Source organism: Muscardinus avellanarius, assembly GCF_963383645.1.
Source record: "Muscardinus avellanarius genome assembly, chromosome: 16".
In the NCBI taxonomy this organism is placed as follows: domain Eukaryota; kingdom Metazoa; phylum Chordata; class Mammalia; order Rodentia; family Gliridae; genus Muscardinus; species Muscardinus avellanarius.
In genome coordinates, this window is record NC_137802.1 from 15,301,949 (window position 1) to 15,319,236 (window position 17,288).

At 49.0% G+C, this 17,288-nt stretch overlaps 1 protein-coding gene across 1 annotated transcript in view; it reads left to right on the top strand.

Moving 5' to 3' along the window:
• ALOXE3 (arachidonate epidermal lipoxygenase 3) overlaps positions 1-17,288 on the top strand; it is a gene marked incomplete at its 3' end in the record, with an annotated part of 32,871 nt that overhangs the window by 5,395 nt on the left and 10,188 nt on the right. Inside the window, exons 6-12 of the mRNA XM_080713102.1 lie at positions 4,071-4,174; positions 4,967-5,139; positions 5,724-5,867; positions 5,951-6,154; positions 6,248-6,334; positions 6,979-7,148; positions 7,379-7,500. Coding sequence (XP_080569228.1) covers positions 4,071-4,174; positions 4,967-5,139; positions 5,724-5,867; positions 5,951-6,154; positions 6,248-6,334; positions 6,979-7,148; positions 7,379-7,500 — 1,004 coding nt within the window. The remainder of the gene's footprint in view (positions 1-4,070; positions 4,175-4,966; positions 5,140-5,723; positions 5,868-5,950; positions 6,155-6,247; positions 6,335-6,978; positions 7,149-7,378; positions 7,501-17,288) is intronic.

The following is a 17,288-nucleotide window of genomic DNA, read 5'->3' on the forward strand; positions in this document are numbered from 1 at the left end:
AGTACCACACATAAAACAGACAAGAAAAACCAATGACATTCACCCCTACCTTGTTGATTTGGAGATAATACCCAGCACAAAGTAATTTCTCCTGGTAGAAAATAGCCTTTGTGTGGGAGGAATACACAGGGTCACTAAAGACAGAGAGGATATTTAGCGTTACATTAACAGCCTGGTTTCTTTTTCTTTTCTTCTTTCTTTCTCTCTCTTTCTTTCTTTCTTTTTTGCAGTACAAGGGGTGAAACCTAGGGGCATTCTACCTCCACGCTATACCCCCAGTCCTATTATTATTATTATTATGATTATTATTATTAATTTATTTATTTTGCGGGTCTGGGGATGGAACCCAGGGGCATTCGACCTCCGAGCTACACCCCTTGCCCTATTTTTTTTTATTATTTATTCTTTATTTTGAAACCGGGTCTCACTGAGTTGCAGAGGGCCTCACTAAGTAGCTGAGGCTGTCTGCGAACCGCGATCCTCCAGTCTCAGCCTCCCGAATGCTGGGATTACAAGCGTGCGCCACCACGCCCGGCTTTATTATGATTTTTGAAACAGGGTCTCACTAAGTTGTGGAGTGCCTCACTAAGTAGCTGAGGCTGGCCGAGAACCCGCGATCCTCCTGTCTCAGCCTCCCAAGTGCTGGGAATTACGAGTGTGCGCCACCACGCCTGACCCAACAGCCTGGTTTCTAAGTGCGATGGGGCGAGAAGGAGGAATCCAGTTAACCCCTTGGGTACCTGGCGAGAAGAGGGGTCGTTGGGGTCCTGGAGGTGGCTTTTGAGGAGATGGATGATACTGAAGCAGGCTGGGAAGACAAGAAATGCAGGCGCAGTAGATGGTTCCTGTCAAACCCAGACGGCGACAGTAAGCAAGTGCTTCGGTGGGAGCAGAAGCCCTAGCTAGCCACATGGATAGATGCTGCACCAGAGCCCAAGGGGGGCAGGACAGGAGCGAGGCCCTCATCTCCTGGACCTCTGCGCCCAAGACGACTCTTTCCAAGAAGGACAAAGAGAAGAGAGGGCAGAGGTGGGGAGCAGGTGCTCAGGAGGACTGATGGGCGAGGTGTGGCCACAGGTGGCTCAGGCTTCAGAGTAAGAATGTGTGCAGTCTGAGCAGGACTAGGGGCTGGGGAGCACTGGGGAAGGCAGAGAGAGCCCTTGGGTTGCTTCTCGGTGTAGCAAGTGTAGGCAGAGGAGGGTCCAGGTAACCACGGAGACCGCCAACCTGGGACTCAGAGAGGGGCCAGAGGGCAAGAGGGAGCTGGTGTTTGACAGCCATCCCGGAGTTTCTGGGGAGTAGAGAGTGGAGCGATGCAGGATGTTCTGAAGGACACTTATGGTGGGCCCTTGGAAAGAAAAGAGCTGTTTTTCTCCATTTATTTACCTCCTCAGCCTCTGCTTTCATGATTGAGTTCCTGCCCGGTTTTCTAGTTTTTCTCATCTCCTGTTTGTTTTGTTTTGTGTTTATTTTTTATTTATTTATTTATTTTTGTTGGTACTGGGGTTCCTGGAAGCCCTTCTACCTCCGGGCTACACTCCCAGACCTATTTTTATTTTTATTTATTTATTTATTTACTGGTGGTACTGGGGGTGGAACCCAGAGGCTTTCTATCTCCGGGCTATACTCCCAGACCCATTTTATATTTTATTTGAAAACAGGGTCTCACTAAGTTGCTGAGAGCCTAAGTAGCTGAGGCTGGCTTCGAACCTGCGCGATCCTCCTGTCTCAGCCTCCCAAGCGCGGGAATTACAGGCGTGCGCCACCACGCCCGGCTGACCTATTTTTATATTTTTATTTGGAAACAGGGTCTCTTAAGCCAGCGTGGCTGGCTTCGAACCAGCGCGATCCTCTTGTCTCTGCCTCCCAAGCGCGGGGATTACAAGCGTGTGCCACCACGCCCGGCATTTTTTTTTTCATCTCCTGTTTGTTTTGTCTACTGGGGGTAGAACCGGGTGTATTCTACCTCTGAGCTACACCCCAGCGTTATTTATTTATTTATTTATTTATTTATTTATTTATTTATTTATTTTGGAAACAGCGTGTCACTAAGTTGCTGAGGCTGGCCTCAAACTTGTGATCCTCCTGTCTCAGTCTCCCAAGTATTGGGGTTATAGATATGTACCACCATGGCCAGCTGTATCTCCTGGGGTTTGATTGGTAGGCACTTAGCGAATGTTTGTGCAGTGAGTATGCCAAGTTTAGTGAACACAGGTGACCTCGTCCCCGGGTGTGTCAGATCAGACCCCCCCAGCCCTGTTACCCGTCTTCGGCAGTGGCCCTTATTCTTCAGGGCCCATCAGTACTCCACTCTTTTTCCTTGAGTTCAGAAAGACCTTAATTGGTTTAGTGAGGGTTTATATTAGGAGCTGGGTATGTTGGGGTGTACACAGCCCAGTCCTTGCCCTAAGGAGGAGTTCACAGTCTAATGGGGATGATACGTGTACACTGGGTTTATAATACAATTCAAGGGATAGTGAATGTTTTATGAAAGATACAAGGTGTGTGTTTTGGGGAGGTCAGGCAAGGGTCCTGGGACTTTCTTCAGAGATGCATCTCTGAGAACAGATGAATCTCAGAGCAAGGAAAGATGCAGCAGATGGCTTTTTAGGAGAGGCTCAGTTTGAACGAAGCTCAGAAATTTAGCCGCTTTTTTTTTTTTCTGATTGAAAAATGAGCCCGGCGGGGCGACGCACGCTCGTAATCCCAGCATTCGGGAGGCTGAGACCGGAGGATCGCGGTTCGCGGACAGCCTCAGCTAGTTAGCGAGACCCTCTGCAACTCAGTGAGACCCGGTTTCAAAATAAAGACTAAAAAATAGGGCAGGGGGTGTAGCTTGGAGGTCGATTGCCCCTGGGTTCCATCCCCAGCCCCACAAAAAAGAAAAAGAAAAAGAAAAAGAAAGAAAGAAAGAAAGAAAGAAAGAAAGAAAGAAAGAAAGATTCTCAGTGTAAATAATTCACACAGCAGAAACAGCATCTACAAAGGGAAGATTGTCCATCCTCAGCTTGACAGTTCCACTTTTACTAGTCCTCTGTATAAAGTACGCCTCTGAGCCAGGCATGGCCACCTGTGCCTGGAGTCCCAGCTACTTGAGACAGTGGAGACGAGAGGACTGCTTGAGCCTAGGAGCTTGGGACCAGCCTGGGCCACATAGAACCCCCGCCCTCATCTTGGAAAAAAAAAAAAAAGAATCAAAGTACATCTGTTGCTGCTTTGAGCGCAGGCTTTGGTTGGCCTTGTCTAGTGCGTGGGGTGGCAGAAAAAGCTGGAAAGGTTGGTAGAAGGGGGCTGGCAGGGAGCTTCGTGGACTAGCCAGGCTGGGCACTCAGGGCTCTGTAGGCAGAGGGGCGTCGGTGAAAGTCTCTGATAAGAAGTAGCTTGGAGAAGGCAGGCCAAGACGCCAGGGGGCATGGCTTATCTGCACCCAGGGCCAGGGCACACAGTTTGCATACAGTGCAGTTTCTCCTCCCAGGGAGGGCTGTTTGTGAACCAGTATCCCAGCCCCAGACCGCAGGACCTCACTGTAGCCTAGACTTTTCTCCTTTTGCTTGGGGGGTGGGGTACTGAGGAAGGAACCCAGAGGCATTCTACCTCTGAGCTATACTACTAGCCCTATTTTTTTTTTTGGTGGTACTGGGGGTGGAACTCAGAGGCTTTCTATCTCCAGGCTTTACTCCCAGACCTATTTTCTATTTTATTTGGAAACAGGGTCTCACTAAGTTGCTGAGAGCCTCACTAAATAGCTGAGGCTGGCTTCGAACCTGTGTGATCCTTCTGTCTCAGCCTCCCAAGCGAGGGGATTACAAGTGTGCGCCACCACGCCCGGCTCTACTAGCCCTATTTTTAAAAAATTATTTTCTTTTGAAACACAGTCTTACTAAGTTGCTGAGGCTGGCTGCAAACCTGCAATCTTCCTGTCTCACCTCCCAAATACTGGGATTGCAGGTGTGCACCCCCACGCCCAGTTCCATTGGGCAGTTCGACTCTGGGGAATGGCCAATCGGTTCTCTCCAGGCTGGGGGTACAGTGGCCACCAACAGACTTGAGATCTTACCCTGTCTCCTCAGGTCCTTGGGTATGAAGATTCGAGGGCTGCTGGACCGCAAGGGCTCCTGGAAAAAGCTGGACGACATCCGGAACATCTTCTGGTGCCACAAGACCTTCACTACAGGTGCACAGAGGCAGGCAGGGGATGCCCATCCCATACCTTACCCCTTCCCAGGACAGGCCCTCTCCCAGCCAGAAGACTGCTGGCTTCTAATGGGAGGGACTCCCGGTCCATTGTTGGCATCTTCCCGATTCCTCTCAGGAACTGGGGCAAGTCCTTTAAGGAGGGGGTATGTATAGGGGAGGGGAGCTGGGTGTGGTGGCGCATACCTGTGATCTCAGTACTTGGGAGGTTGAGACAGGAGGATCGCAGGTTCGAGGTCAGCTTCGGCAACTTAGTGAGGGCCATAGAAACTTAGTGAGGCCCTGTTTCAAATAAAAAATGAAATAGGGCTGATGGTGTGGCTTAGAGGCAGAAGTTCCTTGGGTTCAATTCCAGCACCACACACACAAAAAAGAAAGGAAGGAAGAAAGAAGGAAAGAAAGAAAGAAAGAAAGAAAGAAAGAGAGAAAATAAATAGGGCAGTGAGGATAGAGAGATATTCTGCCCAGAAGAGGGTCATAGCCATCTGGGGAGTCCTGATCCTGATCCGCACACACAATTCTCTTTCCTTCTCCTGTCACCAGGAGGTGTGGGCTTTGGGTTCGGAAAGGCTTAGGTCCAAATCCCTGCTCTGCCACTGAGTGGGCACAAGTCACTTTATCTCTCTGACCACCTGTATCTAGCAGTCAGTTGAAGATGGAATTATGCCCTCTTCATAGAGTCACTGAGGAAACCTAAGGACGAGCAAGGGCGGGCAGGACCGGGGTCTAGCTAAGCCGTTTCCAGACCTGCTGCTCCCCCTTTTGCCCCCAGAGTACGTCACAGAGCACTGGTGTGAGGACAGCTTCTTTGGGTACCAGTACCTGAATGGTGTCAACCCCGTCATGCTCCACTGCCTGTCCAGCCTGCCCAGCAAGCTGCCTGTTACCAATGACATGGTGGCCCCCTTGCTGGGACCAGGCACCTGTCTGCAGACAGAGCTGGAGGTGGGTGAGGGACTCGGCGGTGGGTTTCCACTATGGACAGGGATGTGCGTGAGGGGAGGGTGGAACGGGCAGCCCCAGCCCTGCACCTTTCAAGCAGAGCAGAGATGGATGAGGGCCGGGTGGGCTTGGCATGTCTGAGGCCTGTTCTGGGGCCCGCAAGATCCCAAGTGCTGAGGCCAGCTTGCTTTACCTCCGAGGGGGTGAGGGTAGATGATGACCCAGTCTTGCAGGCGGCTGAGCCCTCCAGCATCTTCCAGAAGGCTGGAGGTGTGATGGGTCAATTCTCTGGCCTGTTGATTTAGCTGTTGTTGGATACAGTGAGGTCAGATCTCAGGAGAGGATATTGAGTAGGAAGGTCTAGGCATGGGGGGAGGGTGGCTTGTCCAAGCTCAGAGGCGAGGTGTGAGGTTGCACAATGACAGCCCCGACTGGAACTCATTCCGGACATTCTGGGAAGGGTGCGGCGCCTGGCGCTGGCCCTAAGCGCTAGGGTCCTCAGCTCCTCCCTGCGCCTGGCAGTCGACCGAGAGGGCAGCGGGGCTGGGCTGGGGAGGATGCGCTAAGCCCCTGTGCGCCTTCTCCAGAGGGGGAACATCTTCTTGGCCGACTACTGGATCCTGGCGGAGGCCCCGGTCCATTGCCTGAACGGGCGCCAGCAGTACGTGGCGGCCCCGCTCTGCCTGCTGTGGCTCAGCCCCCAGGGGGCGCTGCTGCCCTTGGCCATCCAGGTGAGCCCGAGGGCGGGGCTCGGGGCGGGGCCTCAGGGCCCGAGCGGTCTCGAGCCCCACCTCCTTCTCGCTCCCGCGCGCAGCTCAGCCAGACCCCCGGGCCCGAGAGCCCCATCTTTCTGCCCACTGACTCCGAGTGGGACTGGCTGCTGGCCAAGACGTGGGTGCGCAACTCTGAGTTCCTGGTGCACGAGAACAACACGCACTTCTTGTGCACGCATTTGCTGTGCGAGGCCTTCTCCATGGCCACGCTCCGTCAGCTCCCGCTCTGTCATCCTATCTACAAGGTCGGTGCCATCCCCGCTCAGGCCCAAAGGGGGCAGGGCCTGGGCCGTCTTCTCCCCCGCCCTTCGGCTCACGTGACTCCGTCCCGCCCGCAGCTCCTGCTTCCCCACACTCGCTACACGCTGCAGGTGAACACCATCGCGAGGGCCACGCTGCTCAACCCAGAAGGTCTCGTGGACAAGGTGCCGCCGCCCTGAGCCCCGCCCCCTGAGTTCGCTTTGCCCCGCCCACAAACTCAGGTCGCCCGGACCATTGGGTAATCCAGGCCGGCCTCTTTCCTCAAGCCCCGCCCCTTTCTGCCAATCTCTTATTTACCCGCCCACTGACCCACACCGCGGCTCCCACCCTCTCTAGCCTCCCGGCTCTGATTTTATTTTATTTTATTTATTTAATTTTGGTGGTACTGGGGGTGGAACCCAGGGGCTTTCTACCTCCGGGCTATACTCCCAGACCTATTTTATATTTTATTTGGAAACAGGGTCTCACTGAGTTGCTGAGAGCCTCACTAAGTAGCTGAGGCTGGCTTTGAACCTGTGTGATCTTCCTGTCTTAGCCTCCCAAGTGCGGGGCTTGCAAGTGTTAGCCTCCTGGCTTTTAGAACATTCTTTTAGTTATCAAATATCTCAGGATCTTCTGCATGCACCTAGTAGGACCTCAACCTGCACAGTGTGCATCAGGCAGACCCACGTGGGAGTCTGATCTGTGGTCATGGGCTGCTTGGCTCACCGCATAAGCGCCTTGCCGGGCCGCGTCCCTGTCCGCGGCTGTGCCCAGGCACCAGGGTGGGGTTCGGGCGAGCCTGGGAGCCCCCTGTCTGTGTCCGCAGGTCACGTCTATCGGGCAGCGCGGCCTCATCTACCTCATGAGCACTGGTCTGGCCCACTTCACCTACACCAATTTCTGCCTTCCGGACAGCCTGCGGGCCCGAGGGGTCCTGCACATCCCCAACTACTATTACCGAGACGACGGCCTGAGGATCTGGGGGGCCATCGAGAGGTGAGCAGCGTGGGCCCCGGGTTCACTGACTGGGGGTGCTGGGGGCTGAGGATTTGAGGTGTTGTCAGACTCCAGCATAGGGAATCCCCAGGGGTAGGATTGAGAGTTGGGGTCCTGTGAAATGGCAGGTGCCTGTGAGCTGGAGGTGGGTGTATGAATGCGTGTGTGCGTGTGGGTGTTGTCTAGGGAATCAGAGGATCGGGGTTTACTTGATAGCGTCTCTTTCCCAGCTTCGTCTCGGAAATCGTGGGCTACTATTATCCCAGCGATGCATCGGTGCAGCAGGACTCGGAGCTGCAGGCCTGGGCCGGCGAGATTTTCACCCAGGCGTTCCTGGGCCGGGAGAGCTCAGGTACAGCGTGCCCCTCCCCACGCGCAGCCCCCACAGGACCTCTCCCTTCTGACCCTGGCCTCCCCCTCCTCCACTAATCAATTCTTATTTCTTGAAGCCGGTACTATGATTGTCCCTCTTAGCGGATGAGGAAACAGGCCCAGAGAAGGCTGCAGTGCAGGACTCCAGGCCGGCCCTCCCTTTTCAACTAACATTCACTTTGGTTCCCTGAGCTCTGCCCATGTGCAGCATGTGGTAGGAGCCATCTCTGACTTCAAAGGCTTCTAGAACCTTCTCTCATTCTCTCTCATGCTCTGTCCTGTTGCCAATCTCTCTTCACTTCCGGTGGCCACAAACCTCTTCATGCGACTCCTGATTTACACATCTCTCTCTCTCTCTCTCTCTCTCTCTCTCTCTCTCTCTTTTCGGGATGGAACTCAAACCCGCAAAAGGCATTCGACCTCCGAGCTACACCCCCTGCCCTATTTTTTATTCTTTATTCTGAGACAGGGTCTCACTGAGTTGCAGAGGGCCTCACTAAGTGGCTGAGGCTGGCTGCGAACCGTGACCCTCCTGTCTCAGGCTCCCGGATGCTGGGATTACAAGCATGCGCCACCACGCCTGGCTTAAAAGCCATGTATCTCTTTATAGAGTGACTTCTGAACTTGTTCAGGTTAAAGTGTCTCAAATGTCCATCCCACAGTTCCCCCAGCCCTGGCCCGGGACTTCTTTTAGCAGAGATGTGGTTTAGTGTTTCTGGCCGCCACACAGAAGAGGTTCTTTCTGGGGAGACCCAGGGAAAAGGTGTGGTCTCAGGTCACCTCCACCTACTGTGGGCTCAGAGCATTATTTTCTTCTCTCTCTCTTCTTTCTCTCTCTCCTCTCCTCTCCTCTCCTCTCCTCTCCTCTCCTCTCCTCTCCTCTCCTTTCCTCTCTTCTCTTCTCTTCTCTCTTTCTTTCTTCTTTTGTACTAGGGATTGTATCCAGGGCATTCTACCTCCAACCCATACATCTAGTCCTTTTAAGTTCTTTTTTAAGCAGGGCATGGTGATGCACCCTTGTAATCCCAGTACTTGGGATATGGAGACAGGAGGATCACAGATTCAGCTACTTCCCTCCACAAATCAGTGAGACCCTGTTTCAAAATGAAGAATAGAAAAAATCAGACTTGGGGTGTAGTTCAGAGGTAGACTGCCTCTGGGTTCCATCCTCAGTTTTACCAAAACAAAAAAAAATAATTTTTGGGGGGGAATACTGGAGATGGAACCCAGGGGCATTCTACCTCCGAGCTACACCTCGAGCCCTATTTTTTATTTTTTATTTTGAAACAGGGTCTCATTGTGTTGCAGAGGGCCTCACTAAGTAGCTGAGTCTGTGCTCGAATGGTAATCCTCCTGTCTCAACCTCCCAGATGCTGGGATTACAAATGTGCGCCACCATACCTGGCTTAAAAAACTTTTTTATTTTGGCACTAGAGATTGAACCCAGTAGCATTTCACTTATAAGCAACAACCCAAGCCTATTTTATTACTTTTTATTTTGAAACAGGGTCTTGCTAGTTTTCTGAGTCTTTCTATATTGCTGAAGCTGGTCTCTGACCTGCGATCCTCCTGTCTCAGCCTCCCAAGAGCTGAGATTACATATACCACCACACCTGGCCCCCATTTTTTGTGGTACTATGAATTAAACTCAGGGGAATTTCACCTCTAAACTACACTCCAAGCCCTATTTTATTTTATTTAGTTTGAAACAGGGTCTTACTAAGTTGTAAAGGACTTCATGAAGAAGCTGAGGCTGGCCGTGAACCTGCCATCCTCCAGTCTCAGCCTCCCAAGTATTGGGATTACAGGTGTGCACCACCACGCCTGACTTTGAGTTTTATTTATTTATTTATTTATTTATTTATTTATTTATTTATTTATTTTTGGCGGTACTGGGGTTCCTGGAAACCCTTCTACCTCTGGACTACACTTCCAGACCACACACACACACACACACACACACACACACACACACACATATGGAAACTGGGTCTCTTAAGCCAGTGAGGCTGGCTTCGAACCTGCGCGATCCTCCTGTCTCCGTCTCCCAGGCGCGAGGATTACAAGCGTGCGCAACCATGCCTGGCTTTTAATTTTTGTTTTTAAATAGGGTTTTGTCGAGTTGGGCATGGTGACACATGCCTGTAATCCCAGTATTTGGTAGATTGAAACAGGATCTCAGGTTTGAGGCCAGACTCAGAAATTTAGCAAGGCTTTCAGCAACTTAGTGATACCCTGTTTCCAAATAAAAAATAAAATTGGTCTTGGTTGTAACTTGGAGGTAGAATGTCTTCAAGTTCAATCCCCAATACAAGAGGAAAAAAAGGAAAGAAGGAAGGAAGGAAAGAAGGAAAGAAGGAAGGAAGGAAGAGGGTCAGCCAGGCATGATAGCATACGCTTGTAATCCCAGTACTTGGGAGGCTGAGACAGGAGAATCATAGGTTCGCAGTCAGCCTCAGCTACTTAGTGAGGCCTTCCACAACTTGGTGAGACCCTGTTTCAAAATAAAGAATAAAAAAATAGGGCTGGGGATATAGCTCAGAGATAGAGTGTCCCTGGGTTCAAATCCCAGTACTGTTCCCCCCCCCTCAAAAAAAAAAATAGGATCTTGCAAGCCAGGTATGGTAGCACACGTTTGTAATCCCAGTACTTGTGAGGCTTAGACAGGAGGAATTGCAGTGTATAGGTCAGCCTCTACAATCTCATGGGTCCCTCTGCAACTTAGTGATTACTTGTTTCAAATAAAAAAAAAAAATACGGTGGGGCATAGCTCAGAAATAGACTGCTTCTGAGTTTAATCCTCAATACTATTAAAAAAAAAAGAGAGAAAGGAAAAAAAAATAGGGTCATTCTTGCTAGGTTGCTGGGAGTCTCACTAAATTGAAAAGACTGGCCTTGAATCTGCAATCCTCCTGTCTCAGCCTCCTAAGTGCTGGAATTACAGGCCTAGGTCACCTGCTTGACTGCTTTTTTTTTCTTTATTTATTTTTAAATATACTTTTATATGTTGGGCATGGTGGTGCACGCTTGTAAGACAGGAGGATCGCACAGGTTTGAAGCCAGCTTCAGCTACTTAGTGAGGTTCTCGGCAACTTAGTGAGATCCTATTTCCAAATAAAATGTAAAATAGATCTGGGAGTGTAGCCCCGGGGTAGAAAGCCCCTGGGTTCCATCCCCAGTACTGTGTGTGTGTGTGTGTGTGTGTGTGTGTGTGTGTGTGTGATTATATATATATATATGCTTTTATTGATATATGTAGTCTTACATCATATTGTAGTCCAGAGTAATAGGGACATACATGCACACAACTTTTCTCTTCTTAACAAAAAATTTCAAACTATATAGAAAAGTAGAGACTGGTGGGGGGAGAGTGGCCCACACTTGTAGTCCCAGCACTTGGGAGGCTGAGACAGGAGAATCCCTGGTTCACCGCCAGCCTCAGCTATTTAGTGAGGCCCTCAGCAACCTAGCGAGACCCTGTTTCCAAATAAAAAATAAAATCAGGTTTGGGGGTGTAGCTCAGAAGTAAAATGCTCCTGGGTTTAATCCCCAGTACCACACACACACACACACGCACGCACGGAAAGTAGAGAATATAGTGTAATAAACACTCATTTACCCACCCACTAGATTCAACAAGAGCCAACATTTTGCTATATTTAATTATCTGTTGCTTTTGTTTATTGATAGAGACACATAAATTATAACCATTCTATTTCACCCCTTGTCAAGTACCTTTAAAAAAAAATACCATTTTCAAGCTGGGTGTGATGGCATATGCTTTCAATCCCAGTACTTGAGAGGCTGAGACAGGAGGATTGCAGGTTCAAAGCCAGCCGTGGCAACTTAGTGAGGCCCTCAGCAACCTAGCGAGATCATTTCCAAATAAGAAATAAAATCAGAAAGCCGGGCATGGTGGCGCACGCTTGTAATCTCCACGCTTGGGAGGCGGAGACAGGAGGATCATGCAGGCTTCTCTGGCTTAAGAGACCCTGTTTCCAAGTAAAAGTATAAAATAGGTTTGGGAGTGTAGCCCAGAGGTAGAAGGGTTTCTAGGAACCACAGTACCACCAAAAATAAATAATAAATAAATAAATAAAATAAAAAATTGGGCAGGAAGTGTAGCTCGGAGGTCAAATGCCCCTGGGTTCCGTCCCCAGACTTGCAAAAAAAATAAATAAATAAAAAAAATAAATAAATAAATAAAATCAGGCCAGGGGTATAGCTTGGAGGTAGAATGCCTCTGAGTTCAATTCCCAGTACCAACAAAAAATAATTTTCCTGCAAACTACAATACTGTGATACACTTAAAATCTTCTCTCTCTCTCTCTCTCTCTCTCTCTCTCTCTCTCTCTCTCTCTCTCTCTCTCTCTCCCTTTTCTCCCTGTGCTATGCTAGGTATTTAACCCAGGGCAAGTGTTCTATCACTGAGCAACACTCTCAGACCTACATTTAATAAAACTGACAATAATCTCCAGTGTTACCCTCCCATCTAACCCTATCCACATACCACCCCCACTCCATCCCATTTCCCCCCAGAAGCCAACCAAGGCCCACATGGTACATTTCATTTGTTTACTTCAACTCCAAAATCTCTGTTAACTTACAAAGGCACCTCTTTCCCTTCTCCTTTTATTCTTTTTTTTTTTTTAAATTATTATTTGGGGATTGAACTCAGGGGCTTTCTACCCCCGAGCCACACCCCCCAGCCCTATTTTTTATTTTGAAACAGGGTCTCACTAAGTTGCGGAGGGCCTCGCTAAATAGCTGAGGCTGGCAGAGAACTCTGAACCTCCTGTCTCAGCCTCCCGAATACTGGGATGACAAGTGTGCGCCAGCACGCCCACACTCTGCTTTAAAAAAAAAAAAAAATCACATGACATGAACTTATGGAAGAGCCCAAGCTAGTTGTTCTGTAGAGTGGCTCACCTTCCAGATTTATTTAATTGCTTTCTTATGATTCATTCATCGTGTTCCTCTTTCCCCTGTGTTTTCTGTAAACCGGAAGGATTATTTAAGGGTTGCATATTTTTGACAAGAATATTTTTCAGGTGATGCTGTGTCCTCCGTGTTGCATTACCCAGGGAGGTATGTGGTGTTGGGTTGTCTCACCGGTAGGGATGCCAAGAGTGATTTTTAGGTTAAGGTGGTGACAGCCAGGTGGCTCTTGGAGTTTTTTTTTTTTAAGTACTGAAGATTAACCCAGGACCTTCCATGTTTTATTTTATTTTATTTTTTATGGGTCTGGGGATGGAACCCAGGGGCAATCGACTTCCGAGCAACACCCCCTGCCCTATTTTTTATTCTTTATTTTGAAACCAGGTCTCACTGAGTTGCAGAGGACCTCGCTAAGTAGCTGAGGCTGTCGGCGAACCGCGATCCTCCGGTCTTTCATATTTTAGGCAAGCGCTGTTCCACTGAACTACGTCACTAGTCCCATCCCCCGTTTTTAGGTACTGAGGATTGAACTCAGGAGTCTACCTCTGGTCTAACCCCCAGCCATTTTTATTTTATTAATTTTGTTTCCTTTTTTTTTTTTTTTTTTTTTTTTGCGGGTCTTGGGATGGAACCCAGGGGCATTCTACCTCCGAGCTACACCCCCTGCCCTATTTTTTTATTCTTTATTTTGAAACAGGGTCTCACTGAGTTGCAGAGGACCTCACTAAGTAGCTGAGGCTGTCCGCGAACCGGGATCCTCTGGTCTCAGTCTCCTGAATGCTGGGATTACAAGCGTGCGCCACCACGCACGGCTCTATTTTATTAATTTTGAATCAGTGTCTTGCTGTGCTGTCAAGGCTCTTACTAAATTGCTGAGCGCAGCCCCGAGTCTGTTCTCTCCCATGTCTGTCCTCTAAGTACTGGCGTTATTACAGGTGTGTACCACCACACCCAGCTTTCTCTGCCCTGGTTTGTTTTGTTTTTGTTTTGTTTTGTTTCTTTTTGTCTTTGTGTGTGTATGTGTGTGGTACTGGGGATTGGATTTAGGGGCATTCTACCTCTGAGCTATAACCTCAGCCCTATTATTAATTAATTAATTAATTAATTAATGTGGTACTGGGGTTCCTGGAAAACCCTTCTACCTCCGGGCTACACTCCCAGACCTATTTTATATATTTTCTATGTGGAAACAGGGTCTCTTAAGCCAGCGCGGCTGGCTTGGAACCTGCCCGATCCTCCTGTCTGGCCTCCCAAGCGCGGGGATTAGAAGCGCGCGCCACCACGCCCGGCTATTTTGTTATTTTGAAACAGGGTCTCACTAAATTGCAGAGGACCTCACTAAATTGCTGAGTCTGGCCTAACCTGCTGCGATCCTCTTGTCTCCGCTTCGAAAGTACTGGGATTACAGGTGTGCACCTTCGTGCCTGCCTCCCCTATCCTTTGACTGTTTATATTTTGAGACAGGAGCTCATGATCCTCCTGTCTGAGCCTCCTGAGGGGCTGGGATTACAGGTGTGCTGCTGCATCTGGCTGAGAGCCTTCAAGGGTGGCCTTTCTTGTGTCTTGCAAACCCACTGTTAATCCTGAGCAGTTCAGATCCGTCTGTTTCTTCCCTCTGGGGCTTTGGTTTCTTGTTTAAGTGCCAGACTGGGATCTAATTACTGTTGGTTCAACTCTCTTATCTTACTTATGTCTTTATTACTTAATTAACTTGTGGTACTGGGAATTAGACTCAGGGGTGCTCTAACACTGAGCTACATCCCCAGACATTTATTTATTTATTTATTTATTTATTTATTTATTTATTCTTGGTACCGGGGATTGAACCCAGAGGCATTCTCCCTCTGAAATATACCCCAAGCCCTATTATTTTTTTTTGGGGGGGGTTTCGGGATGGGACCCAGGGGTATTAGACTTTCGAGCTACACCCCCGGCCCTGTTTTTTGTTCTTTATTTTTTGAAATGGCATCACTAAGTTGTGGAGGGCCTCACTAAGTATCTGAGGCTGTCTGCGAACCACCATCTTCCGGTCTCAGCCTCCCAAATGTTGGGATTACAAGTGTGCACCACCACGCCTGGCTTTTTTTTTTTTTTTTTTTTTTTTTTTAAACAGGATCTCACTAAGTTGTTGAGGGCCTCTCTAAGTAGGTGAGGCTGGCTTTGAACTTGAGATCTTCCTGTCTCAGCCTCCCAAGTACTGGAATCACAGGTGTGCACCACTGCACTTGGCTTCTGTCTTACTTTATGAAACTTGTGTCTGATTTAATATATCAGAGCATTCTTCAGATTGACAATAGCTGGGCATGGTGGCGCACTCTTGTAATCCCCGCGCTTGGGAGACTGAGACAGGAGGATCACACAGGCTCGAAGCCAGCCTCAGCTACTTAGTGAGGCTCTCAGCAATTTAGTGAGACTGTTTCCAAATAAAATATAAAATAGGTTGCCGAGCGTGGTGGCGCACGCTTGTAATCCCCGCGCTTGGGAGGCAGAGACAGCCGCGCTGGCTTAAGAGACCCTGTTTCCAAAAATAAAAAATAGATCTGGGAGTGTAGCCTGGAGGTAGAAGGGCTTCCAGGAACCCCACTACCACACACACACACACACACACACACACACACACACACACACACACACACACAATATATATATATATATATATATATATGGGTCTGGGAGTATAGCCCGGAGGTAGAAAGCCTTGTGTTCCACCTCCAGTACCACGGCAATAGCTCTTCTTACTAGTAAAAGCTTATATTAACGGTAAAACATATTTACTCCCCTGTCAGTCTTACTTTGGAGTCCATAGTCCAAGGAGAGAGAGAGGAGAAAAAAAAAGAATAAACAGTATAAACTACAGAAAAATTCTCATAGATAGTCTGAGCCCTGGTGTGTGTGTGTGTGTGTGTGTGTGTGTGATGCTGAGGATTGAACCTGGGGCATTCTACCTCAGAGCCACACCCCCAGCCCTATTTTGTTTTTATTTTGAAGCAGGGACTTGCTAGGTAGTTTAGAGTCTCACTACTTTCTGTGTCTGTTCTAAAACCTGTGATCCTCCTGCCTCCTGTCTCCACCAGGGGGTTTCTACCTCCGGGCTATACTCCCAGTCCTATTTTTTTATTCTTTATTTTGAAACAGGGTCTCACTGAGTTGCAGAGGGCCTCACTAAGTAGCTGAGGCTGTCCTCAAACCGTGATCCTCCGGTCTCAGCCTCCTGAATGCTGGGATTACAAGCGTGCGCCACCACACCTGGCTAGATTACTTTTAATATCTAGTATAGTGTAAGGGCTAAGAAAATAGTTGTCACCTTGTATGTTTTAGGGAATAGTGATAAGAAAAAGAAGTAAGCTGGGAGCTGGGTGGGTGGCACATGCTTGTAATTCCAGTACTTGAGAGGCTGAGACAGGAGGATCATGGTTTGCGGCCAGACTCAGCTACTTAGTGAGGCTCTCTGCAACTTAGTGAGACCCTGTTTCAAAACAGAGAATAAAAAAATAGGGCTGGAGGTATATTTCGGAGGTAGAATGCCCTTGAGTTCCATCCTTAGTAATGTAAAAAAAATAAAATAAAAATAGAAGTAAGCTGGGCATTGTGAAACACTCCTGAAATCCCAGTACTTGGAAGGCTGAGACAGAAGGAGTGCAGGTTTGATTGAGAACAGCCTCAGCGACTTATGAGGCTCTCAGTAGGCTAACAAGACTTTGTTTCCAAATAAGAAATAAAATCGTGCTGGGGGTGTAGCTCGGCAACTTAGCAAGACCCTGTCTCTTTCCTTCCTTTCTTTCTTTCTTTCTTTCTTTCTTTCTTTCTTTCTTTCTTTCTTTCTTTCTTTCTTTCTTTCTTTCTTTCTTTTCCGGGTCTGGGCGTGGAACCCGGGGCATTTGACCTCTGAGCTACACCCCCTGCCCTATTTTTAATTCTTTCTTTCTTTCTTTTTTTTTTTTTTTTGGTGGTACTAGGGGTGGAACCCAGAGGCTTTCTACCTCTGGGCTATACTCCCAGACATATTTTATATTTTATTTGGAAACAGGGTCTCACTAAGTAGCCGAGTCTAGCTTCGAACCTGTGCGATCCTCCTGTCTCAGCCTCCTAAACGCAGGGATTACAAGTGTGTGCCACTACGCCCAGCTTTTATTCTTTATTTTGAAACAGGGTCTTACTGAGTTGCACAGGGCCTCACTAAGTAGCTGAGGCTGTCCGCGAACCGTGATCTTCCGATCTCAGCCTCCAGAACGCTGGGATTACAAGCGTGTGCCACCACGCCCGGCGAGACCCTATTCCCAAATAAAAAATAAAATCAGGCTGGGGGTGTAGCTCAGAGGTCGATGCCTCTGAGTTCAATCCTCAACACCACACACAGCCATACACACACAGTTTGTACCTATTTAGGAAAGTCACACACCTCCCCTACATCTTTGATCCAAGGTTGGTCAAACCCACAGATATGGAAGTCGTGGGTTCTATTGAAATGGAACTGCGGCGGGAGGGCGAGTCAGGGAGCGCACAGGGGTGGGCAGCCAAGAGTTCGCCTCGCAACGTCAGGTTTGAGAAGCCTGCAGACGCTCAGGTAGGGACGTCAGGTAGGCAGCTGCGGATGTATGCCACTGCAGAGTCTAGCGTTCAGGAGCCAGGTGCAGCCAGGAACGTGAATTGAGGAGGGGTCGACGGGTCGGGGCTGGCCAACCGCTGGACCTGGAGGAGGTCAGTGTGGTGCAGAGAGAGGAGGCCTGAGCAGCCAGCTCTTCTCCCTCTAACCCTGACAGTGCTTTCCTGTGTTATCTTTACAAGCCCTTTTAAAATTTTATTTATTTAGCCGGGCGTGGTGGCGCACGC